The 25,137-nt window shown below is 67.5% G+C and overlaps 1 protein-coding gene across 2 annotated transcripts in view; it reads right to left on the bottom strand.

Annotated features, from left to right (window-relative positions):
• Nucleotides 1-1,626: 1,626 nt before the first annotated feature.
• The window catches only part of GLI1 (GLI family zinc finger 1), a 40,141-nt gene continuing 16,630 nt past the window's right edge, over nt 1,627-25,137 (bottom strand). For both annotated transcript variants that reach the window (XM_084610750.1, XM_084610749.1), the window contains 11 exons: nt 14,270-14,443; nt 13,694-13,792; nt 13,298-13,493; nt 12,639-12,795; nt 12,289-12,387; nt 11,801-11,941; nt 10,513-10,662; nt 9,960-10,124; nt 7,473-7,721; nt 6,961-7,240; nt 1,627-5,273 (listed from right to left, as the gene is read on the bottom strand). In XM_084610750.1, the coding sequence (XP_084466876.1) occupies nt 3,079-5,273; nt 6,961-7,240; nt 7,473-7,721; nt 9,960-10,124; nt 10,513-10,662; nt 11,801-11,941; nt 12,289-12,387; nt 12,639-12,795; nt 13,298-13,493; nt 13,694-13,792; nt 14,270-14,360 (3,822 nt within the window). In that variant the 5' untranslated portion in view covers nt 14,361-14,443 and the 3' untranslated portion in view covers nt 1,627-3,078. The remainder of the gene's footprint in view (nt 5,274-6,960; nt 7,241-7,472; nt 7,722-9,959; nt 10,125-10,512; nt 10,663-11,800; nt 11,942-12,288; nt 12,388-12,638; nt 12,796-13,297; nt 13,494-13,693; nt 13,793-14,269; nt 14,444-25,137) is intronic.

The raw sequence follows: 25,137 nt of genomic DNA, 5'->3' as shown, positions 1-25,137 counted from the left end.
CAATGGGACCAGCCCCTAGCGAGGGCACGTGATGCTCGCCCGGGGCCGTGCACCCCTGCTCAACCCTGGGCTGTACGACCCCACTGCATGGTGTCCTCTCCTGGAGGAACTGAGGCCTCAGTGTCCTCCTGCAGCGTGGAGTCCTGCAGGTGAACCGTGCCAAGCCACAAGCAATTATTTGACACTGGCTCTGAAGTGTCCATGTGAGTTTGCTGCCCTCTGGTGAGCTCGGCGAGCCAGGGCACCCTAGATTCACTGGGTGGCGTCTGCTGAGGGCCAGCCGTCGGGGGCCCCTTCTTGAGCGCTTGGCTGAGCCATGGGCTGTGGTGATTGTTCGCCATTTGGCGTGTTTCTGCACGGCCGCCAGGCTTGATGGCCCAAGAGTCCAACGTGGGAAGGGACGCGATGCACCCATGGGAGAGGGGGGCCTGCCGCTGGGCCGCCTCCACCCCTTGGCTGCTGGACTTGTATCCCAGATGGTACGAGCCCCGCAGAGAGCGGCGGTTGCTGGAACGTCTGGCGGCATTCAACGCCGTGTCCGGAAAGCCTCAGGCGCCATCCGCGGGCAACGGCCCGGGCAGCTGCCAACACCGGCACTGCAGATGACGTCGGGCGGCTTTAGGCCCAATACCCAAGGTTGGCATTCGGTGGGGAGGCAAAAGCTGGAGTCGGCGTCTGCAGGTTCGTTATTCAAAGCGACCGGCAGCGCGGGTGGGCCTGATCCTTGGCGGCTGTGCCTTGGGAAAGCCGTCGGGGCTCTGGACAAGAAGAACAGTGTCGGAGGGCGAGAGATGCCGACGCCCATGGGCCGGTCAGGATGCTGCAGTCTGAGACCCACCGCCTGACGCCGGAGTGCAGGGCCCTGCCCGACACAGGTGCTGATGGAAAAAGCTCTGGGGCTCTATTACGCAGCTGTCCTCTGGAAGGCCTAAAAATCCCGAGTTTTTTTTCAGAACAAATAAAGTCTGGGCACTGGCAAGTCACAGCCTGGTGCCGGCGCCTTTGGGGGGCCCAGGTTTTCTCCGCTAGAAATGTGGGGTTTGAAAACGAAAGCCTGGATCCTCCCCTGATCCCTAGACTCTGGGAGCTGGGGATTTAAGGAAAACATTACTCCAATACGCTCGTGAGAGATGCTAATACTGCCATATTGCCAGCCGCCCCTGCTGGGCCAGGATTGCGCCATCCTCTCGAGTAAGGGATGGGGGGAGGGCAGAGTGGCAGGTCCCACAGCCACAGACAGAAACATAGGGCCCTGATCTCGGTTGGGGTCTGGGCAGCGCCTGGCACAACAGGGCCCTGATCTCAGGTGGGGTCTGGGCAGCGCCCAGCACAACAGGGCCCTGATCTTGGTCAGGGTTTGGGCAGCGCCCAGCACAACAGGGCCCTGATCTTGGTCAGGGTTTGGGCAGCGCCTGGCGCAATGGGGCCCTGATCTCAGGTGGGGTCTGGGCAGCACCTGGCACAACGGGGCCCTGATCTCGGTTGGGGTCTGGGCAGCACCTGGCACAACGGGGCCCTGATCTCGGTTGGGGTCTGGGCAGCGCCTGGCACAATGGGGCCCTGATCCTTTGGCTTCTAGCTGCTCCGGGAATCAACAAGAATTTCACTTCCCTGAGGAATCTTTTGTTTAATTATTATTAGTCCGTATTGGAATTGTTTGTTGCTATCAAAAGACAAGAACGGTGCTTTACAGTACTAAACCCCATGGACACTTACATACACTATGTACAGAGGTGCGACCGAGCTGTGGCCCAGCACTGGGCCCGCGCCTGGCACCAGGAGTCGGGGCATTGGCCGTTCCCCGCGCCAGCCTGTCTATCAAATCTCCTGCCCCTCGCAGGCAGGGGAGCTGGGAGTGCCTGCCTGTCGCTCAGACCAAACACGGAGAACGAGACGATGGTTTTTTAGGTGAGTTTGGTTTTTTTAAAATTATTTTTCTTTGGTTTTTCAGTTTTAAGTTAAGACTTTGCAGAGAGCCCCTCCCCCATGGTGCCACTTGGTGGGGGGAGAGAGGCAGATATGGGGGGGGCGTAAATTGCAGCAGACCCTGGCCCAGAGAAGGGGCGATAGGATGGGATGGGGGGTCTCTGGAAGGGATATGCATGCAGCATCTGACGGGAGAAGGGCACTGGCATGGGGGGGAGCCTGGCACGGGATGCTGGCATCGCTGCAGGGACCGAGGGCACAGGGCACTTGCAGTGTGGTGTGGGGCTGGTCCCCCCATGGCCTGTCACTGCCTTCCTGGCCTCGGGACAGCAGAGGGCAGGAGGGAGACAGGGCCGAGCCCCAGCCCAGGGCGTTGAATGGGCTACAGATTCCTGGTCTGGTTGAGCTGGGATTGGCTGCAGCCACTTGGCCCTGCCCGTGAGGATCCCCTGCCCCACAGCCTGGGGATCATGCAGCTGCCTCTGGGGTGGGACGCACAGCTGCTTATAATGGGCACTCCCTCTCCCTTCTGCCCTGGAAAGACTCGAGGCCCCCAGAGTGGAGTAGGATGGGGGTGGAGGGCATCTCCCAGGACAGAGCCCTAAGGGCCTAGGGAGGGTGTTCGGGGGGAAGGAGGGGGCTGCTGTGTCTGATGGAGGGCGGTTTGGAGGCAAGAGGGGTTTGGGGATTCAAATCCCCCGATGGCCTAGGCCCCTCCCTTTCACAGCCCCATCACCCGGCGGGTGCAAGGTCACCAGCCGCCTAGCGCTGGGTGAGGTGCACCATCGAACATGGGGCAGAGGGGAGGGGGCTCAGGGGGGCAGGTTCTTGGGAGGGGTCTGCCCTGCGGGTGCAGAGAGGGGCAGAGGCTCGTTCCATTGGGACAAAGACCAGAGGAGTCCCTGGAGGGAGGGATGGACAGATGGGTGGGTGAATGGCTGGAAGGACGGATGGACTGATGGAAGGACGGACAGATGGGTGGCTGCCTAATAGCTAGGAGCATCCCATACCCACGGTGGGACACCGGCCAGTCGGGGCGCCCATTCTCCCGTGCATGGGGGGTCCTGTATTAGGGTGCCAGGAAGCCTGTTGAGGCGGGCATTTCCTGCCCGCTGTGGGTGGGTGCCTGGGGAGGGCGTGGGGGGGGGTGCCTTAGGACAGGGTGTTGAGGAAGTGGCTTTCCCCAGCCAGCGAGCTCAGCATGGAGCTCATGTCCCCGATGGCCATGTTGGGGGGCCCGGGTGGAGGCAGCCGGGTGGGGCTCAGGGCCGGGGGCTCCGGGTCGTCCAGGATGGCCGTGAAGTCCAGGTGTGTGTTCTCCAGGTCCAGTGAGTCCAGGCTGTTGGAGACCTGCCCCTCCGGCGCCAGGTAGGGGAAGGAGTCAGGCTTGAGGCCCTCCAGGCCGGGGGCGTACGGCCTGCCAGGATCCTGGCCCCCGCAGCTGGCCGGCTGGTGCCCCTGGGCGCCCTTCCCCGGCTGCACGGGGCCGTGCCCAGGGTAGAACAGCAGGGCCGCGTTGGCGGGGCCCTCGGGCGGGGCGTGCAGCGGGGGCAGCCGCAGCAGCCTGCGGGGACTGGCCTCGGGGGGCTCGCCGGAGGGGCTGGGCTGGCCTGGGCTGCCCATGTAGACCAGGCTATTCTGTCTGCTGGGGGTCTTGGGCCCGCCGGGCGGGTGGGGCACCAGCTCGGGGTTGAAGCACTGGCTGGCTGGGACCTGGTTCTCAGGCGGGCCCAGCGGGTGCCCTGGCTTGGCCGGGTAGCCAGCGTACTTGGGGCTGAGGTACGGCTGGGGCGCCGGGGGGTGCCGCAGGGGCTGGCTGTGCCTGGGCCCCCCGCCCAGCCCCATCATGGGCTCCCCGGCCTTTGGGGGGGGCTGCGGCTGCTCCCCCCACATCAGCGCCTGCTGCGACTGCACGTAATTCCGCACCATCAGCTCCTTGACCTGCGGCATGGGGGGCTGGGGCCGCCGGGCCGGGGGGGTCATGGCGAAGCAGGAGCCCTGCTGGGGCTCGGCCTGGTACCCACTGCCAGGGGCAGCCGGCAGGGCCCTGCGCTGGCCGAAGGGGGCTGCCGGCGACTGCTGCATGGCAGCCGGGTGCGTCCCGTTCTGGCAGGGGGTCAGCACTGGTGCCGGCAGCTGCTGCTCAGCCTTGATCTGCAGCTGGCTGAGCTCGCCGAACTGCTGCCCGCCAGCGAACCTGCCCGGGGGGCACATGCCCATGTGCTTGGGCTGCGGCTCGCAGGCGCCGGGAGCCGGGTACTGGTGGTGGCAATGCCGGCTGGCCACCGGGCTGGGCACCATGGGGTTCATCTCCAGGCTCCCCCGGGTGGCCTCGTCCCAGGGCACGGGGATGTTGGCATCGGGCGGGCGCATGCCCTGGAAGTGCTGGTTCACCTGGCACTGGGGGAGGGAGTAATCGGGCTGCCCCAGGCCCCCCTCCAGCTCCCCATGGGCAGCTGGGTTCAGCTGCATGCCCCCCATGGTCCTGTGGGCACCGATGTAGGTGCCCTCCCCCTGCAGCTCCATGCCCGGCCCCTGGCACTGGAAGCCCTGCTCCGGGTAGCCCAGGTACTGCTCCATCTCCAGCAGGCTGGTCTCCCCGGGCCCCTCCATGGCCACGCTCTCCAGGAAGACGTTCTCGCTGATGCTGGGCGGGCGAGGGGAGAAGAGGTGACGCTGCAGGCTGGCGTCCGAGCCCCCGAGGGGCTGCAGGCCGCCCACGGCCGACGCGCTCACGTTCCCCAGGCTCTTCAAGGGCTGCCCCTTGGGCTCGGCCGCCGTCCGGGCGGGGTCACTGGCCCGCCGGGTGCCGTGCCCTGGCGCCAGGTGCGGGTGGAGGCTGTAGCCGGGGGACTCGTTGGCGCTGTACCTCCGCAGGGAGCCGTTGGCCAGGAAGGACGGCACGGCTGGGCCCGGGTAGTCCCCGGGGAACCCCGTCCTGCCCCTCAGGGCCGCCCGCTCCGTGCTGGGCAAGGGGGCGGGCGGGGGGCCGCCCGTGGCCGCGGCGTACGTGGCTTGGAGGTAGAGCTGCTGGGCCGGCGTCAGGCCCGGCAGCCCCCCGCCGCGGCCGGCCTCGCTGGAGCGCCGGGAGGCGTCGGGGGAGAGGGGGGCGTAGGCGTCGGCCAGGCCCAGGCTGCTGGGGAGCCCCTCGGGGGCCCGCGGGTAGGGCGAGGCCAGCGAGGAGCGACGGCTGACGGTGTAGGCCGAGCTGACGGAGCTGACGGAGCTGGTGCGGCGGTCGCTCAGCGCGGGAGCGGGGGCCAGGTCGCTGGCGGAGAGCCCCGGGACGCGGCGGTGGGAGACCGCGGGGGGCGGGCCGCACAGGCTGGGCATCTCCCCGGGGGGGCCTGCCAAGGGGGGGGGGGTTACTGCAGGGACGGGAATGGGCCTGGCTCCCACGGCGCCGGCCCAGCTCGCCTGAGGCTGTGGGGAAGGACGGGGTGGGGGTTTGGGCCAAAAGCCAAGGCCGCAGGTTGAGGTTGGTGGACGGGGTCAGGTGCATGGGGGTGGCTGGGGGGGGTGCAGGTGCTTGGGGGGAGCAGGTGGCTGGAGGTGTGGGTAGCTGGGGGGTGCAGGTGGCTGGGGGGTGCAGGTGGTTGCGGGGAGCAGGTGGTTGGGATAGCTGGGAGGGTGCGGGTGGCTGGGGGTGGCTGGGGGGGTGCAGGCGGCTGGGGGGTAGCTGGGGGGTGCAGGTGGCTGGGGGTGGCTGGGGGGGTGCAGGTGGCTGGGAGTAGCTGGGGGGTGCAGATGGCTGCAGGTGGCTGGGGGGTGCAGGTGCTTGGGGGGAGCAGGTGGTTGCGGGGAGCAGGTGGTTGGGATAGCTGGGGGGGTGCGGGTGGCTGGGGGGGTGCAGGTGGCTGGGGGTGGCTGGGGGGGTGCAGGTGGCTGGGGGTGCAGGTGGCTGGGAGTAGCTGGGGGGTGCAGATGGCTGCAGGTGGCTGGGGGGTGCAGGTGCTTGGGGGGGAGCAGGTGGTTGCGGGGAGCAGGTGGTTGGGATAGCTGGGGGGGTGCGGGTGGCTGGGGGTGGCTGGGGGGGTGCAGGTGGCTGGGGGTAGCTGGGGGGTGCAGGTGGCTGGGGGTGCAGGTGGTTGGGAGTAGCTGGGGGGTGCAGATGGCTGCAGGTGGCTGGGGGGTGCAGGTGGCTGGGGGTGGCTGGGGGGGTGCAGGCGGCTGGGGGGTAGCTGGGGGGTGCAAGCGGCTGGGAGGTGGCTGTGGGGGTGCAAGCGGCTGGGGGGTGGCTGTGGGGGGAGCAGGTGGCTGGGGCTGGGGAGGGAGTTCCGGATCTAACCTCTTGTTCTGTAACTGAGCTGGCGTCGAGCTGGCTGCAGGGTCCTTTACCCTCCCATTGGGGCTGGCTACCCCCCATTCCAGTTATCCCCAGGGCCGTGGGGGCCTGAGCCCCTGTGCCCGGAGCTGGTCCTAGCTCAGAGATCCCTCGCGGCCCTCTGGGAGGCTGGAACCACCTGCCCCAGTCCTGTGCCCTGCCGGAGGCACAAGCCCCAGTCCCCACTCACTGGAACCTCCCTGAGCCTGTCCACCCAGCTCTATGCAGCCACCTCTGGGGTGGGGCACGGCAGCTGTTTATACCAAGATCCCTCATCCAGGCCTGAGATGCAGCTGCCTCTGGGGCCGGGGGCAGAGAATGTGCCCCATTGCAATGGCAGGGGAGAGGACACGGAGGTTTGGGGAGCAGAGCAGAAATACTGGGCTCTGAATTTGGCCAGGACCCCGAGCTTCGTGCCGCAGCTCTCGGGAACGTGACACGGCTCCGGTTTATGTCTCATCTGTGAGGCGGGACCTTTGGGAGCACAGCGCCCCCTAGTGCCATGCTAGGGCACTGGGACCAACCCAGCCTGACAGGGAGAGCGCCCACCAGCACAGCGCCCCCTAGTGCCACATTGGGGCAATGGGGGCAATGCGGACTGCCAAGGGAGAGCGCCCCCCTGTTGACCCCCTGCTCCGCTCCCGGCACTGCCCATGGTGGGTTCCCGTCCCAGCCCTCGCTGGCCCGGCCCCGCCCGGCCCAGGGCTCACCGGTGCCAGGGATGGCCGGCAGCTTCAGGCCCTTGCCGGCCGGGGGTTTCCTCAGCTGCTTGAACTTGTCGATGCGGAGGTTCTCCAGGCGGCGCAGGGCCGAGAGCCCCGAGGCGCCCATGGGCTCCCCCGGCGGGGGGTCCTCCAGCGTGGACAGGTCCTCGAAGCTGCCGCCCGGGTTGGCGTTCATCTCCACCCCACTGTCGTTGTTGTTGGCACTGCCCAGGGGCGAGCGCTCGCTGCTGCAGGATGACTGCCCGCCGGGACTGGGCTGGGGCTTCTGGGGAGACAGGGAACGGGGGGGGGCGCCAGCCCCTCCTTAGCCACAGCCTCTGGGGCAGCCCACTGGCCGCACGCCAACCCCCCCAGCTCAGGCAGTAAGGAATCCCCTCCCCCCACAGCCCAGACTCCACCCCCCCCCCATTGGCAGGGCAGTCTGCCTCGTCCTGTAGCGGGGCAGCCCGGAGCCCACTGTGCCCAATTTGCCCCCCCCGACCCACTCTGCTCCGTACCAAGGTGGCCTCGGGCACCATCAGCTTCCCCTCGTCCTTCCTGCCCTCGCCGGGGCAGCCCCCCTCCTTCTCCTGCTTCATGTCGGCGGGGCCCCCCGGGGCAGCCAGGGCCCGGCTCAGCACCGTGTCACCCCGGTGCTTCTTGGTGACGTGGGCATCGGGGCCATGCACCGTCTTGACATGCTTGCGCAGGGAGCTGGGGTCTGTGTAGCGCTTGGTGCAGCCAGGGATCTTGCAGACATACGGCTTCTGCGTGGGGGGGCAAGATGGGGGGGGGGTTAACCCAGCCCGGGAGACTCAGCCCCACGGGCACCTCCAGGCATGGCGAGCTGCCTGCTGGGGAAGGACCACAGGGACCTACCCGCCTGATTCCAAAACTGGGGGTGCCAGCCCCAGGGGAGGCCAGGCACCGACATGGGGGAGGGGGCTGTGCTGGGGGGCATGGAACGTGCCCTGTCGGGAACAGAGGCATTGCCAGACCCGGGATCCAGCTACCCCAGGTTCCTGACTGTGCCAGGGGCCGTGCGCCCCGAGGAAGGGGTGGGTGGCGGCAGCCAGGGGACAATCCCCCTGAAGTGTGAGGCTGGCACGAGGGGGCAAATCCCAGAACAGCTGGAGGGTCTTGCTCCAGAATGTGAGCTCCTCGGACAAGGACGGGTCTTTGCTCTGGGTCTGGGGGGGTGCCAAGCCCCACGGGGTCCTAGGCCATGACGGGGCTCCAAAGGGCCACTGCATGCCAACGCAATAATAATAAACCGCCAGCCGTCGGCCCAGTTCCCTTGTGAGTCTTGAGCAGCCCTTGGCCCCAGCAAGGTCCAGTGGCAGGGAGTTCCACTGGTCACTGTGCCTGGTGTGACACAGGACTCCTTGGACGGGTTTCGAATTCGCCACCTTTTGGCTCCACCCAAGGTCCCCTTGTCCTTGTGCTGGGGGGTGGGCAGGGCGGACGCCCCCAACGGCCGGCCTCTGGGTTGGTCAGAGGTTTATAGCCGAGCCCGTTCCGGCAGCCGCGCTCCGCGGGACCCGGCCCAGCCCAGCCAGCCACTCTGCACAAGGGAGATCTCCCAGGCCCCTTCTCCAAGCCCCTCGCGCTCTGGGGGGGTCGTACCTCCTCGGCATGGGGCTGATGTCGGGGTGCATCTGGTTGGCATGGGGGAAACAGGCTGTACCATGATGGATCGGGGGAGGAGTGTACCTCATTGCAGTAGGGGGGAGCGGGCTGTACCATTTCAGATGGGGGATGTACCTCATTGGAGTGTGGGGAGCAGGCCATACCATAGTGGATGGGGGGGGGCGTACCTCATTGGAGTCGGGGCAGTGGGCTTTACCATGTTGGATGGCAGGGTACTATGTCGTGGAGGGGGGGTCATACTTGTTAGAGTTGGGGGAGTGAGCCATACCATGTCCGGTGGCGGGTGTACCTCCTTGGACTGGGGAGAGCAGGCTGTACCATGTCGGGTGGGGAGATGTACCTCTTTGGGGAGGGGGGAGTGGGTCATTCCATATCGGGGGGGGCGTATCTCGTTGGAGAGGGGGGAGCAGGCCATACCATGTCGGGTGGGGGGCGTACCTCGTTGGGGAGGGGGGAGCGGGCCGTACCATGTCGGGTGGGGAGATGTACCTCTTTGGGGAGGGGGGAGTGGGTCGTTCCATATCGGGTGGGGAGATGTACCTCTTTGGGGAGGGGGGAGCGGGTCATTCCATATCGGGGGGGGCGTACCTCGTTGGAGAGGGGGGAGCAGGCCGTACCATGTCGGGTGGGGGGCGTACCTCGTTGGAGAGGGGGGAGCAGGCCGTACCATGTCGGGTGGGGGGGCGTACCTCGTTGGAGAGGGGGGAGCAGGCCGTACCATGTCGGGTGGGGGGGCGTACCTCGTTGGAGAGGGGGGAGCAGGCCGTACCATGTCGGGTGGGGGGGCGTACCTCGTTGGAGAAGGGGGAGCAGGCCGTACCATGTCGGGTGGGGGGGGCGTACCTCGTTGGAGAGGGGGGAGCAGGCCGTACCATGTCGGGTGGGGGGGCGTACCTCGTTGGAAAGGGGGGAGCAGGCCGTACCATGTCGGGTGGGGGGGGCGTACCTCGTTGGAGAGGGGGGAGCAGGCCGTACCATGTCGGGTGGGGGGGGCGTACCTCGTTGGAGAGGGGGGAGCAGGCCGTACCATGTCGGGTGGGGGGGGCGTACCTCGTTGGAGAGGGGGGAGCAGGCCGTACCATGTCGCGTGGGGGGGCGTACCTCGTTGGAGAGGGGGGAGCAGGCCGTACCATGTCGCGTGGGGGGGCGTACCTCGTTGGAGAGGGGGGAGCAGGCCGTACCATGTCGGGTGGGGGGGCGTACCTCGTTGGAGAGGGGGGAGCAGGCCGTACCATGTCGGGTGGGGGGGCGTACCTCGTTGGAGAGGGGGGAGCAGGCCGTACCATGTCGGGTGGGGGGGCGTACCTCGTTGGAGAGGGGGGAGCAGGCCGTACCATGTCGGGTGGGGGGCGTACCTCGTTGGAGTGGGTGCGGTTCTGGTGCTTGGCGCGGTCCGAGGCGTTGGAGAAGGCCTTGTTGCAGCCCTCGTGCTCGCAGACGTACGGCTTCTCGCCCGTGTGTGACCGCAGGTGGGTCTTGAGGTTCTCCAGGCGTGAGTAGGCCTTGTGACAGCCCTCGAACTGCGCGGAGAGCCGTGAGAGAGGCGCCCACCCCCTGCCGCCCCGCGGGGCGCCCAGAGCCCCCCCAGGACATACATGCCGCCCCCCCCCCGACACCCCTGAGCAAAGAACCTTCACCCCCCTGCACCCAGAGCCCCGTCACGGACCCCCCCTCCCCGCCATGCTCTGCCCCCAGAGCCCCTTCCCGGCGCGGGAGACAGGACTGTGCCCGACCCGCCAGAAACCCCCTCCAGAGCACGGGGGGAAGGGGAATGGCACACGGTGCCTCCAGGGGGCGCCGGCTCCCACCCGGCCCCCGGGCAGGGGGGTTGGCTGGCACGGGGGCGCGAGGCCGTGGGGTTGTCCCCGCCCGGCCGGCGTGTGGGGCCTGTGCCCGGCTCACACTCACCGTGCACTTGTGAGGCTTCTCGCCCGTATGCCGCCGCATGTGGACCACCAGCATGTACTGCGCCTTGAAGGGCCGCTGCTCCCGCGAGCACTCCCGCCAGTGGCAGACGAACTCCTTCTTCTCCCCGTGGATGTGCTCGTTGTTAATGTGCTGCGGGGCGGGGGGCGGGGGGGTCAGCGGGGGGCTGCCAGCCCGGGGCCCCCAGGCCTCTGCAGAGGTGGCTTCCGGGGCTGGCTCAGGGCACGGTGCTGATAGGTGGGGGTCGGGACTGAGGGGCACCGGGAGAGCTGTGGGGTGGGGGGAGCCCAGGGCTGGGCTGGCAGGTGCTGCCCTGTTGGGGGTGAGGGGCACTGGCAGAGCTGGGGGTGGGGGGAGCCCCGGGATGGGCCAGCAGGGTCTGTGGGTGGGGAATGAGGGGGACTGGCGGAGCTGGGAAAGGGGGGAGCCCAGGGTGGAGGTAGCTGGGGGTCGGGAGTGAGGGGCACCGGGGGAGCTGTGGGCTGGGGGGAGCCCCAGGCTGGGCCGGCAGGGTCTGTGGGTGGGGAATGAGGGGCACTGGCGGAGCTGGGAAAGGGGGGAGCCCAGGGTGGAGCTAGCTGGGGGCTGTGGGCCGGGAGTGAGGGGCACCCGGGGAGCTGTGGGGTGGGGGGAGCCCAGGGCTGGGCTGGCAGGGTCTGTGGGTGGGGAATGAGGGGCACCGGCGGAGCTGGGAAAGGGGGGAGCCCAGGGTGGAGGTAGCTGGGGGCTGTGGGCCGGGAGTGAGGGGCACCGGGGGAGCTGTGGGGTGGGGGGAGCCCCAGGCTGGGCCAGCAGGGTCTGTGGGTGGGGAATGAGGGGGACTGGCAGAGCTGGGAAAGGGGGGAGCCCAGGGTGGAGGTAGCTGGGGGTCGGGAGTGAGGGGCACCGGGGGAGCTGTGGGGTGCGGGGAGCCCCAGGCTGGGCCGGCAGGGTCTGTGGGTGGGGAATGAGGGGCACTGGTGGAGCTGGGAAAGGGGGGAGCCCAGGGTGGAGGTAGCTGGGGGTCGGGAGTGAGGGGCACCGGGGGAGCTGTGGGGTGGGGGGATCCCAGGGCTGGGCCGGCAGGGTCTGTGGGTGGGGAATGAGGGGCACCGGCGGAGCTGGGAAAGGGGGGAGCCCAGGGTGGAGCTAGCTGGGGGCTGTGGGCCGGGAGCGAGGGGCACCGGGGGAGCCGTGAGGTGGGGGGCGCCCAGGGCTGGGCCGGCAGGGGCTGTGGGTTGGGGTTGATCCCGTCACGGGCTGGGAAGCCCCCCCCCCGAGGACGACTCACGTGCACCAGCTGCTCCTGGGTGTCGAACTCTTTGCTGCACCCCTCCCAGCGGCAGTTCGTCTCGTACACGGCCTCCGCCTCCTGCTTCCCATCCTCCTTCTCCAACTCCTCCCGGGGCTCCAGCATCCGCAGCAGCGGGTCCTAGGGCAGGGAGGGCACCGCTGGGTCAGCACCCCGGAGCCCGCGCACCCGCCAGCCGAACCCCCATGTGCCGCGAGGCTGGGCCTTGGGGAGGGGGGTCGCTGGCGGGCAGCCCCCCCCCATGCCCATACCAGCAGAGCCCCCTGTGGGTGACGGGCGACGTGGCTGGGTTGGGGCATCTGGGCCCAGCGGGGCAGTGGGAGCTTGGGGCAGGGTCCTGGCGGCAGCCCCGGGTGCCCGCGGGTGACGTGAGCAATGAGCCTGGGGGCGGCTGCCACGGCCAACTCTGGGGGACCGGACTCCGGGCCTGGCTGCGGGGCGGGGGGCAGTCGGACCCTGCCCGTTACCTGGGTCCCCGTGGAGGCTGGGCTGGAGTCGTCGCCCTCCGATCTCTCCTCCAGGCCCTTGGTGCCCAGGGCGTCACCCAGGCTGGGCTCCGACTTCATCTGCGGTTGGGAAGGGGAGAGAAATGTGATGAGCTCGGGCAGTGTGTGTGGGGGGGCTTTGGGGGGGCAATGCAGCCCTGCCCCGCCACCGGGCAGTGCTGCAGCTTTCCCCACCCCCCAGGGCTTGGTGCTGCCGCTCCTGCCAGGAGGGGCTGCCAGGGCTCTAGCCTGGCAGCTCCCCCCAACCCTCTTCGCTGGAGCTGGCGGGCGGGGAGGGGGCCTGGTGCTCCTCCCAGGCGGGGGCCCCTTACCTGACAATGCTTCGGTGTCCCGCGGGGCGGGGGATGGTGCAGGAACCCCGGCCGGCCGGGGAGGTGTTCATGGGAGCCACAGGGTGGCATGGGGGGGCCGAACGCTGCCCCTTGCCCCTTCGGGTGAGCCATGGGGCTTTGGAAGCCAAGGGAAGGGCTGAAAGTCAGAAGGAGCGTGAGTGTGAGCCCCCCCGGAGGTGTCCCCCCCCCAGCCTGTGGGGTTGGGCCCATCGCACCTGGCCTCGGGCCTCCTGCCATGTGTACATCGAGGCAGAGGGGCTCGGCCTGCCCCGGCCCCCTGCCCTGCACTTGGCAGAGACTCAGTCACTAACCTGCCCCACCCCCCTTGCCCCTCCATGATGTCAATCAGGATCGCTGCACCTGTCTGACACACAGGGAAACTGAGGCACAGAGCAGCAAAGGGACTTGGCAAAGGTCACACGATGGGTCAGTGATAGAGCCGGGGATGGAACCCAGGAGTCCTGGCTCCCAGCAGCCCCCCCGCTCTAACCACTAGCCCCCACTCTCCCTCCCAGAGCCAGGGAGAGAACCAGGATGCTTCAGCCTCTGGGAGTTGGACTGAATGAGCTGACGAAGTGCCTTTTCCACCTCTCGGCTCAGGCCAGGCCAGCTCTGGGTCCCGCCCGCCCGGCGCCCACCTGATGGCGCCAACGGAGAGGTGCCCGTAGGAGCCGCTGGCCGAAGCGCAGCGCGAGTTGATGAAGGCCACCAGAGAGTTGGGCGAGGTGCGGATGACGGTCTGCAGGTCGATGCTGGCGTCGGACAGCGGCGAGATGGACAGCGCCCGCTTCTTGGTCAGCTTGGCCGCGCCGCGGGGTGTGGAGAACCGGGACCCTGGGCCGGGCAGAGACGGAGAACCGGGGCTGAGTGGGTGTGTGCCCGCTGGGCCCCGACGCCCCGTCCGGCCCCGTCGCCTGTCGCCCACAGGGGGCGCCACTGGCATGAGCACAGAGGGGGCTGGGGCATCTGCTGGCAACCCCTCCCCGTCGCCCACCCGCCTACGGCCAGCCGGATCCCTCCGGGCACCGACCTACCATCGGCATTCCCAGCATGCTCGCTGCCCGGTGCCAGCCCGTACCCATGGTGACTGCCCATCAGGTTGGCCTGGTGGCACATGGGGAAGTCGCTCAGCCCTGGAAAGAAGCGGGGGAGAGAAGGGGGGGGTCGTTAGTCCTGGGCAGCCCCTGCCCCCACCTCCCAGGGCTTGGTGCCGGGGGCAGGGCGGGGGATGGACGGACGGAGGGCGGGACAGGTGGAAGGGGTGCGGGGCAGGGGATGGACAGATGGAGGTCAGGCACAGAGGAGGCAGGGGCAGAAGGCGGGACCCCAAAAGAGGCGCAGAGGGGTTGGGGGACGGATGGAGGGAGGGCGGGACAGGTGGAAAGGGGGTGGGGCGGGGGACGGATGGACAGAGGGTGGGACCGGTAAAGGGGCACAGAGGGGGCAGGGGATGGGCGGACGGAGGGTGGGACGGGTGGAAGGGGGCGGGGGATGGATGGACAGAGGGTGGGACCGGTAAAGGGGTGCAGAGGGGGCGAGGGCCGCGGGCGGTCCCCGCAGACCCCTGTGCCGATGCTCCGGGCTGCAGGGGCCGCGCGGCCGGGACTCACCATCTGCCAGGCCGGGGCCGGGCGCGTGCAGGGGGTGCAGGTAACAATGCTCCATGTAGCCACTCCCGGGAGGGTTCCTGGCGTTGAACATGGTCCGTCGGGCCCCGGGCACACTCAGGGGCACATCCGCTCCGGGCAGACGGGGGGAGCCTCCGACCCCCCGCGGGGCCAGGCCTGGGGGAGAGGAGGGCGGGCGTGGTACCCTGACAGCTAGCCAGGGTCCCTGGGATGCCCCGTGCGGCCCACCCCTGCCCAGCCCCCAGGACCAGGGCCAGCCCCTGCTCCGAATCCCAGGCCCGGGGGCAGCCACACGCTGTACCCGCAACGCCCCACGTCTCCAGCAGAGGGAGCCCTGGCTACAAAGCCCAGGCCCTTTCTGGACACTGGGCTGCCCATCCCCATGGCCTCTGGCCCCAGCAGAGGGGTGCCCAGCCCGCCCCCAGCTGATGCTTGCTGGTGCCCACCTGCCTGTGCCCCCTCACCCAGAGTGGGAGGGGCCTCTCCTCACCCCTCGTCTGCACCCCAACCCGGTACCCCCCTCCATCACAGGCTCTTTGGGGGGACCAGCCCAGCCCCAGGACCAGGCGCCGACGTGGGGGTGGGGGACCCTTCGACCCAGCAGTTCCTCCCTGGACGACCAGAGCCCGGCAGGACCAGGACCAGGTGGCGGGGACCGTCCTCTCCTCCCCGCCCCATCTCCAACAAGGTGACTTGGCTGGGGAGGGCGGGGACTGGGATCTCCCCCCGGGGTTAAGCCCCTGGCTCTCTCCTCCCTCCATCTGCCCAGAGGCAAGTGCCCCAGCCCCTCGGCTGTTCCCAGATACTCCAGGGCCGGGGTTTCCCCCGAGGGCAGGACCCCCTTCTGGCTCTGTGCCAGGCCTGCCCACTGGTCCTGGATGGGGCCAGGCTGCGAGCCGGGCCAACCCCAGAGCCCCCGCCACCCCAGACTGACAGGCCTGGTCAGTGGGGCCACGGGGGCTGGGCACGCCGGCTGAGGCAGGCACCATGGGGGGGATGGGGAAGGGTTTTGGGGGGACACATCCCAGTCCCCCCTCCCTGGCTCAGTCACCCCATGGCTCAGCCAGGTGCCCCATCCCAGCCGTGCCCCCAGACTCAGGGCTCGGGCAGGAGGAGGTGTGGGAAACGTCACCCCCTCCGGCCCCACCAGTCTCTTACAGGGCCCATCCCTCTGTCACAATGCCAGTGTCATGGCAGCCCCCGCGCCCCTTCCAGCAATGCCAGAGCCCCGCGCAGCCCCACACCCGGCCCCTCTGCCGGGCTGAGCTCCCCTCCTGCCCGCTGCCCCCGCAGAGTGTCCTGCAATCAGCACAGGCCAAGCCAAGACACACACGCACAAACACCCACGGACGCACAAACCCACACACATGCCCAGAGTAACCCCTAGACACACGTACACACAAGCAGGGACACGCACACACGGACACACGTGTGCAAATGCAGAGACACATGCCTGCCCATGGAGCCGTTGGACAAGTAAATGCCCGTGACCAGAGGCACGGACAGGGACACGCACTGACAAAGGTGCCCACCCACCCGCGGGGCATGTCAGCCTTGTGCTGAAGGTTTCTGAGTCTGATTCACGTGCCCCCTGCTCTGCTCAGGTGCATGGAAACCGGGGGGGGGAGCTTGCAGGGACGGGGGAGCGCCCCAAGGTGGAGGCCAGCTCGGCGGCCATACCCACAGTCTCCCGCCCCCCCTCCCCATCTCCCACCTCTGCTAACCCTCCATCGGCCCATGTACAGCCCGGCACAGTCCGAATCAGCTCCCCCGGTGCGTGGCCATGGTGCCGGGCCTGGCATGGCCCAGATGGGCTCCCCATGGCGCCAGACCTGGCGTGGCCCAGGTGGGCTCCCCACGGTGCCGGGCCTGGCGTGGCCCAGATGGGCTCCCCACGGCGCCAGGCCTGGCGTGGCCCAGGTGGGCTCCCCACGGTGCTGGGCCTGGCGTGGCCCAGATGGGCTCCCCACGGCGCCAGACCTGGCGTGGCCCAGATGGGCTCCCCACGGTGCCGGGCCTGGCGTGGCCCAGGTGGGCTCCCCACGGCGCCGGGCCTGGCGTGGCCCAGATGGGCTCCCCACGGCGCCGGGCCTGGCGTGGCCCAGGTGGGCTCCCCACGGTGCCGGGCCTGGTGTGGCCCAGATGGGCTCCCCACGGCGCCGGGCCTGGCGTGGCCCAGATGGGCTCCCCACGGCGCCAGGCCTGGTGTGGCCCAGGTGGGCTCCCCACGGTGCCAGGCCCACGATGCCCGAGGAGGCAAAGCTGCACTGTGGCCACTTTCCCCAGGACCCAGCAGGCTGACAGTGCCGAGCCGCTGGCAGGAACCTGTGCCGGCTGCCCTGCCCGCCCCCCAACCCTGGCTCCTCGCCCCCGCGGGCTTTACAGGCCGTCTGTAAGAACTTGCCCCCCTCTCTGCCCCAGCCTGGGAAAGGGAAGCGTGAGGAGTGAGATAAAACCAGGGGCACTGGCCCAGGGCGCCCCCAACACAGGGCCGGCCCTTGCCCCAGGCCCCAGCCGGGCGAGGGAGATGTCTGCAGGGGTGCAGCGCAACGAGCCAGGCTGCGCCGGGGGCTGCAGGCTCCGGGTCCCGCGCCTGGCCCCGCGTTCCTGCTTTCCCAGCCAGCCCGGGGCCGTCCCTCGAGGTGGGTGTTCTGGGCGTTTGTTATGACTTGGAAGCCGATAATGGCCGAGCTCCTGGCCAGCCCGCTCCCAGGCCTGCTCGGGCTGTGGGGCGGAGTGGGGGGGGGGGTTGTTTTGACATCGCGCAGAGCGGGGTTTGCTTTGGGGCCGGGCCAGGCGGTGGCATAGCGAGGTGTGTGCTCTGGCCCTGGTACCCCCCCGGCACGGGTCAGTTACCAGCCATTTCTGCTGACGGGCGAATCTGCCCGTGGGACGTGTCCTGGGCAGCTGTTCCAGGGTGGCGGGCAGGCAGGTGTCTCCCCTCCACCCCGCCACAGCGAGACCTCCCCAGCCTGGCCTCCATGTTCCCCCCGAGCCTGCGTCATGCACCGGATTGAACCTCACACCCTAGAAGGGAATCTCCCATCTGGTGTTAGCTGTGCAGGGGTTAGGACACACGGCTTGGCCTACAATGGAATCCCCAAGCCCGAGGGCAGAGGTGCCCCCACGACGGACCCTCTGGCACCCGTCTCTGTCCGCAGGGTGAGCACGTCTGCCCAGCAGGGCCCCGCTGCCCCCAACAGGCCTGGAGGTTTCTGCGACCCCCGGCCACCATGAGCTGGCCGAGCACAGGTTGGGAGGGGGGGGCTAGGGCCTGACCCTGCCTGGCTCAATGCCAGCAGCTGAGCTGACCCACTGCCCAGGAGCAGAAACACGAGAGCGGGTCCTCACTCCCCAAACCCGCCTGGATCTAACCCCCCCCCCCGGGTCTTCCCCCCTCCAGACGAGCCGGTTCTTGGTGCTGCCGACTCCCGCTGGGCTGGTCCGGGCCACGAGCCAAGCTGGGTAAATTCGCCACCCTCCACCCCCGGCCGCAGTCCCACTGTGCGGCCCCCCCATCCCCCAGACCCTTTCTCCTCCAGTGCGGGTGTGGGGCAAATGATCTCCCTGTTTATTCTCCGCTGGCCTGGCCGTTTGCAGTGTCCCAGGCCGAGCGTTTCAAGTGCATCCAAGAAATGTAGGGGGCCGCCCTCCTGGCAGGGGCAGAGGGATCTGGGTGTGTGCGAGGTGGGGAGGATGGGGGGGAATGGGGGGAAGCAGGCGGGGGGATGGGAAGGGGATTTCGCAGCTGGCAGCCAGCTGGTGACGGGAAAGAGCAACTTCTCTGCTGCACAATAACCGAGTCTGTTTGATGGGGGGGAGGGTTTTTTCACACATACCCCCCCCCGATCTCTTCCCCACACCCCCATTTGTCAGCATCAGACACACCGAGGGGGTGGGGGGGAATGGGACCGTCTGGGTCATTGCAAAATAAAACGAGCAAAAGAGGCCAACCAGACAGGCTCAGTGCCCACTGGGAGCCACCCCCAACACAGAGTGCCCCCCGCTGTATGCCCCCCCAGGACAGAGTGCCCGCTTGGCGCTCCTGGGAGAGCACCCCCCACCTTGGCTTCCAGGCCCCCACCCCAGGCAGAGCAGCCCCCACTATGCCTGCTGGGCAGACCCCCCCCCCAGTGTCTCGTTCCCCACCTCCCCGAGCTCGCCAAGCCCTCACCCTGGGGCCAGATCAGAACTAACGTCCTTGAGGCCAAAAAGCTCAGTCCCTCAGCCCCTGTCTGGGGTGCAGGCAAGACACCAGCAGGTTCGGGGGGCCTAGAAAGCTACTAAGCTCCCTTCACTAGCATTGTGGGGAGCCCCCCGGCCAGTCCCCGCCGGCCATGGGGACCCGCTGACTTTACAACCCCAGGGGCAACCCCCGACCCCCCCTGCTCCCGCCCAAGGTGCAAGCAGGGCGTCTGACGTGTGGCTTTGACAATTAAAAACAATCAAACGACAGGCCCCCCCAACCCCCCTCCCCACCCGCTGCCCCCAGGCACCGCTGGCAGGGCTGTATGGGGAAGGTGCCTGGCCCACAGAGCTTCCAGGCTCATTTAAACCGGGGTGGGAGGGGAAACTGAGGCAGAGCTGGGACGAGATTCCTGGTCTCCCAAGTCCTAGTTCAGTGTCTGACCCAGTGGCTGCTTCTTAGCTATTAATGGCTGAAGACGCACAGGCAGGGACATGTGTCGGCACACGCATGTGCACACGTGTAAACATACACACACATGCACGTTCTCACCTGCACACGTGTGCACACAGGCTCAGGCACACATACACACATGCACAGATCGGGACCATTCATGCCCGTTTCCAAAGGGGGGAAACTGAGGCACGGTGGGGGTCTCTCCTCCCCGGCGGGGCGAGCACCCCATGCCCCAGCACTTGGCAGTCCCTTCCCCGTGGCTGGCCCACCCGGGCGCGGGGCCCTGTCTGGGAGTGGAGCGGGAGACAGGACTGAGCCGGGCCGCGACAGGCCACGAAATGAGAACAAGCTGGAGTGTGGGGGCGGTGGAGTTGGGGGGGGGCTCTCTGTGTGTGGCATTTGGTGTCGGCGCCCTCAGCTCCTTCCAGCCTCTCCCTGGAGAGCGGGGGGGGGCTCACCCCCAAAAGGGAGGGGGCCGGGGCCCCACGGCCCACTGGCAAGAAGAAGGGTTTGGTTTGCAATGGGGAGGGGGGGCGGATTCTCACGCCTCAGTTCCCCCTTTGAGCGCTCGTCTGGGGGCTTTGTCCGCGTGTCACCGGGGAAGAATGGGGCGGGGGGAGTGCAGGGGTGTGAAACTGGGGGGGGGGGAGTGGAAGAAGAGGAGGCTGCTCGGGGGCATGAAAAGGTTTTTGGGGGGCAAAAGCAGGAGGGTGGGGGCAGGGACCAGGGGGGTGGTACGCACAGAGATGGGGCACATGGTAAGGCCTGGGGGGGCACAAAATGAGAAGGGGGGGCGGGAAAGCAGGAGGGAGGAATAGTAACATTTCCCTGAGGGAGAGGTGGGGGTGGGGCTGGGGCAGAGAAAGGGGCGCACCCCACCCCTCCCCACCAGCTGCCCAGCGAGGGGGGGGACACGAGGCTCCGGGATGCTGGGAGCCTGGGGGGAATCCCATCCCGCCCCCCCACCCCCAAGGAAGGCCAGGAGTTTGCAGGCCACTCTCAAAAGTTTGTCTAGTAATTGAGTCGATTGCTGCTCCACCCCCTCTGCTTCCCCATTCAGCCCACACCAGCGCCCCGGCCCTATTGTCCGGTACAAAGAAAAACGGGGGGGGCCCTAAGACCCGCCGCTGGTGACCATGGGTCCCATCCCACTGGGCAGCTGAAGGCCCAGGGCTGTGAACCCCCTCCCCCCAAGCCCTGACCCCCGCTGTGGACCCAGCTCCTGCCACTCCGGGTGGTTTTCCAACAGTGCCGGGACACCCCTTCCCTTGTCGGGATCCACGATTAGGTACTGGGTCACCACAGCCCGGCACCGTACAGACGGGGCTCTGGCTGGGCGGTGCCCCCCCGGCTGCGCTCGGCATCGCACAGAACCCCAGAAACGCCCGCATGAGCGAGGAGGTGCCCATGGCCAGGCAGCAGGAGAGCGAACCCAGGAGTCCTGGCTCCCAGCCCCCTGCTCTGACCACTAGACCCCACTCCCCTCCTGGAGCCAGGGATAAAACCTAGGAGTCCTGATTCCTAATATCTCCCTCCCAAAACTATTAAACTCTCCTCTGTGAGAGCCGAGACTTGAACCCAGGAGTCCTGACCTCCAGTCCCACGCCACCTGCTTTAACCCACTCGACCCTGCCCCCGTCCTGGAGCAGAACCCAGGAGTCCTGACCCCCAACCTGGATTCCCCCCGTCACAATCCCCATTCACAGCATTTAGAGTCAGAAGTGCCCCTGGGATTATCTCCTCTCTCCCCCGGCACTGCCCGGGCCGGACAAGCTCCCCCGCACCCTGGCCCACGGCGCGTCCCGTCCCCGGGCAGGGCAGAGCCCCGGGCTGGGCACAGGGATTTGTGTCTGAGGCTGGCCGGAGAGAGGTCGCCCTGAAGTGGCGCGGGAGGCTCCGTGGCCTTGCCTGGGTCCAGACACTCAGGGCGAGAGGCCCTGCAATGGGGCCCGACGCCCAAGCCTCCTCTAATGTTCAATGCCCGCCAGCGAGGCTTCCAGCCCTTCCCATGGGGCACCATCTGCCCCCCACCCAGCTGTCCCTGCTCGTCCCCCCGCCCCAGCCCCGAACGCTCCCCCTCACCCATCCCCATTTATCACTGCTTGGTGCAGGCCTGCGGAGGTGCCTACGTGGCCCTCATCACCATGAGCACCTGACAACACCCCATCGTACAGATGGGGACACTGAGGCACGGCGCCTCTCCCAAGGCACAGGGTAGAGCAAGGAGGAGGACCAGGGTCTAGGGCCCTACCCATTGGGCCAACCTTCCCTCTCCAGCCCCACGCACACATCTGTGCCTTGGGGGGGGGGTTCTGGGCTGGAGGGGAGATGCTGATGTTATGTCTCTGGGTGCCCCCCGTGGTGCTGGCTGGGCCCCCCTGTGACTCCCCCCCCAGCTGCCCCCTCGCTGGCTCCAGGTCAAGGCTTGCGTGCTCAGTGCATCCCATCGGCCTGAGTCATCCCCCAGCTCACCCCCCCCCACCGCCTCCAGCTGCAGAGCCCCATGGATCCGCACGTAGGGAGCTGGGGCCAGGGCACCGATGTGGTGGGGGGTCAGGGCTGGGGCGCTGGGGACCCAAAGCTAGGGAGGAGGGGGCACCACGGCCTCGTGGCACGTTTCAGGCCAAGGCCCGAGTGGGGGTGCGGGACGGGCCCCCCGATGTGCCAGGCAGAACGGGGGACTTGGCACGGGCAGCAGGAACAGGGCACGGCCAAGCTGGATTGCCAGGTGGCCCTGCCAGGCCGGCGGGCTGTGATGAGGGAAGGGGGAAGCAGCTGCGGGGAGGCTGCCCAGGGCCTGGGGTGAGCCCTGAGGCCAGGCTGAGGGTCACATTTCCTAGCTGCCTGCTCTCTGTCGCCAGGCCTCGGAGCCACCCCCTGCGCCAGCCACCTACCGTGCCAGGCTCCCAGTGGAGCTCAGGGGCTGAGGGCTCTGCTGGGATCTAGCTGGCTTGGAGGCCTGGAGACACACAGGGCACAACGGGCCCTGCCTCACCAAAACAGGACTACCTTCCCTACACAGGTGGGGAAACTGAGGCACATGGGGGCACCCAAAGGCGCAGAGTCAGGAATAGAACCCAGGTCCCCCAATGCAAACCCCTGATGGCCTCAGCAGGGCGATGGGGCACCCCTCTGCTGAGGCATGGGGTCCGTCTGCGTGACAGGGAGCTTGGCCACACACGCATGAGCGGCCGTTGCGCCCCGGGTTGCTGCGGTCTCAGCACCCCCTTGGCCTCCTCTGGACCCTCACCCTCCCGCTGCTGCTGCTCCCCACGGTTCCCACCACAACCAAGAGGGTGAGGCACACTGAGCAGGGGGCAGGGGGGAGGAACCACCCCGAATCGCCGGGTCTCGCATCACTGCATTTCCCACAATCAATGGCTGATTTGCGGCGCTGCAGAGGGACCCCCGGATTCCCTGGCCTGAAGGCCCCAGGGACGCCGGGAACTGCCTTGAACCGTGGTGAGATCATGTCCAGAGACCCTGCTTCGAATGGCCTCCCCAACACCCACCCCACCCTGCGATCCAACGTGGGAGTGGGGCTGGCTGGGGCAGCCACAAAGAACAAACCTCCCACTCCCTGCAACAATTTAATTTCTATTATTGCAGGGTCTCTCACTGGCACTGGGGTTGTGTGGACACTGGTTTGTTATTGTAGGGTCTCTCCCTGGCACTGGGGTTGTGTACACACTGGTTTGTTATTGCAGGGTCTCTCCCTGGCACTGGGGTTGTGTGGACACTGGTTTGTTATTGCAGGGTCTCTCCCTGGCACTGGGGTTGTGTGGACACTGGTTTGTTATTGCAGGGTCTCTCACTGGTGCTGGGGCTGTGTGGACACTGGTTTGTTATTGTAGGGTCTCTCCCTGGCGCTGGGGCTGTGTACACACTGGTTTGTTATTGCAGGGTCTCTCCCTGGCACTGGGGTTGTGTGGACACTGGTTTGTTATTGCAGGGTCTCTCCCTGGCACTGGGGTTGTGTGGACACTGGTTTGTTATTGTAGGGTCTCTCCCTGGCACTGGGGTTGTGTACACACTGGTTTGTTATTGCAGGGTCTCTCACTGGTGCTGGGGCTGTGTGGACACTGGTTTGTTATTGTAGGGTCTCTCCCTGGCACTGGGGTTGTGTACACACTGGTTTGTTATTGCAGGGTCTCTCCCTGGCACTGGGGTTGTGTGGACACTGGTTTGTTATTGCAGGGTCTCTCACTGGCGCTGGGGCTGTGTACACACTGGTTTGTTATTGTAGGGTCTCTCCCTGGCACTGGGGCTGTGTACACACTGGTTTGTTATTGCAGGGTCTCTCCCTGGCGCTGGGGCTGTGTGGACACTGGTTTGTTATTGCAGGGTCTCTCACTGGCACTGGGGCTGTGTGGACACTGGTTTGTTACTGCAGGGTCTCTCACTGGCGCTGGGGTTGTGTGCACATTATTACCCAGCAGCTGGTACCAGCGGCCCCCATTAAACCAGCAGCAGCGTTGGTGCCCATTGCACTGGTGACATACGGGCATTGCACTGTATAATACTTTAAGCCAGTAATTAGCTAACGACTCCTCCTCTGGCTCAGCCGGCGCCCCCCGTCTCCCAGCACAAGCTGGGAACAGTCATTGTTGCAACTCCTGTTCTAACGTGCACCAGTGTCTAGTTCAATGCGAGCACATTCTTCACAGCCCCAGGCCCTACCGGCCCCTCCCATGTTGGAAGCCTGCTCTTCCCCTCCCCTCGGGCAGGGAGGGCTGGGGGAGGCAGCTGCCCCCTGGAGGGGGTGAACTTCTTTCCTTCCAGCCCCTTCTCCAGCCCCCGCCCCCAAGACCCCTCCTCTGCTTCCTCCTCCCCTCCTCCTCTGGGTCCCGCCCCCAAATAGCAGGGTTTGAAAGCAGATAGGGGAGTTTCCGCGGCGACGCTGAGTGACAGGCATAGGACATTCCTCCGAGGTCCCAGCTGGGCTGGAGGCATTGCCGGGGGTGGGGGTGCAGCTACCCAGGCCTGGGTGTGTCCGCGGGCACTTCCGGGGCAGTGGGGGGGGGCGTGCCCCCCGGAGCTCGGGGCCCGGAGGTCACCGATGCACCAGGGCCCTGCTCAGGGCACAGCTGCTGCCTTCAACCCTCCACTGGATCCCCGTCAGCTGCGCCGGCTCCCCCCAGGCACTAGTTACTGGGCGCCAGCAGGGAGCCGTTCGCCCAAATCGTTTCATGGCCCGGTACCGGACGGCATTCGAGTAGGGTGCCGCCGACGAGGCTGGATGGCGTGGCCTGCCTCGGCCCCGGCGCTGCACTGGACAACGTGCCACGTTCGCCCGGCATGGCGTCCGACAGCAGATCGCATGGCCAGGCCGGGCTCCGCTGCACTGCACTGCATTGCCTGCCCGCCGGAGAGCGGGCACCGGCAGAGCTGGGGGCGGGGGGGAGCCCAGGGCTGGCACAGCAGGGGCTGTGGGTGGCACTGCGGGCCACTGGCAGAGTTTTGGAGGGAATTAGCAGCAGCCTGCCCAGACCCCTTCAATGGGCGCGGGCCTGTGGACCCATCCGCTCCAAGCCAGGCACCAGAGGACCCCCCGAGCCGCTGCACTGGGGGGCTTCTCTGTCCCCCCACCCACCCTGATGCTCCAGCCCACGGAAGGGCTGGAGCCGCTGGGTGGGGCTGGGCAGTGGAGAGCAATTTTGAGGCCTGGTGCTCAGCCCCTCGTCCATTGGCTTTGGTGGCTTTGTCCATCTGAACTGGCCCCACCCTGCCCAGTTCCCCCCGGTCGGCACCGGGACGCAGGGCACAGACCAGCCACCTGGACGGGGGGCACCCTCAGCGTGGGCGGGGGGAGCCAGGCAGGGCAAGACCCTGCTTCACCCCATCCTCATCCTCGGCTACCTCTCACAAGGACGTGCACATACCACCCACCCAGCAAGTGCATGCATTCCACACGGGCTGTACATACAACACACACGCGGCCACATGCATTCCACACGGGCTGTACGTACAACACACACACGGCCACATGCATTCCACACGGGCTGTACATACAACACACACGCGGCCACATGCATTCCACACGGGCTGTACATACAACACACACGCGGCCACATGCATTCCACACGGGCTGTACGTACAACACACACACGGCCACATGCATTCCACACGGGCTGTACATACAACACACGCGCGACCACATGCATTCCACACGGGCTGTACATACAACACACGCGCGGCCACATGCACT

This window comes from Lepidochelys olivacea (assembly GCF_965140295.1).
Source record: "Lepidochelys olivacea isolate rLepOli2 genome assembly, chromosome: 20".
Taxonomy (NCBI): Eukaryota; Metazoa; Chordata; order Testudines; family Cheloniidae; genus Lepidochelys; species Lepidochelys olivacea.
This window is presented reverse-complemented; position numbering and strand designations above follow the sequence as displayed.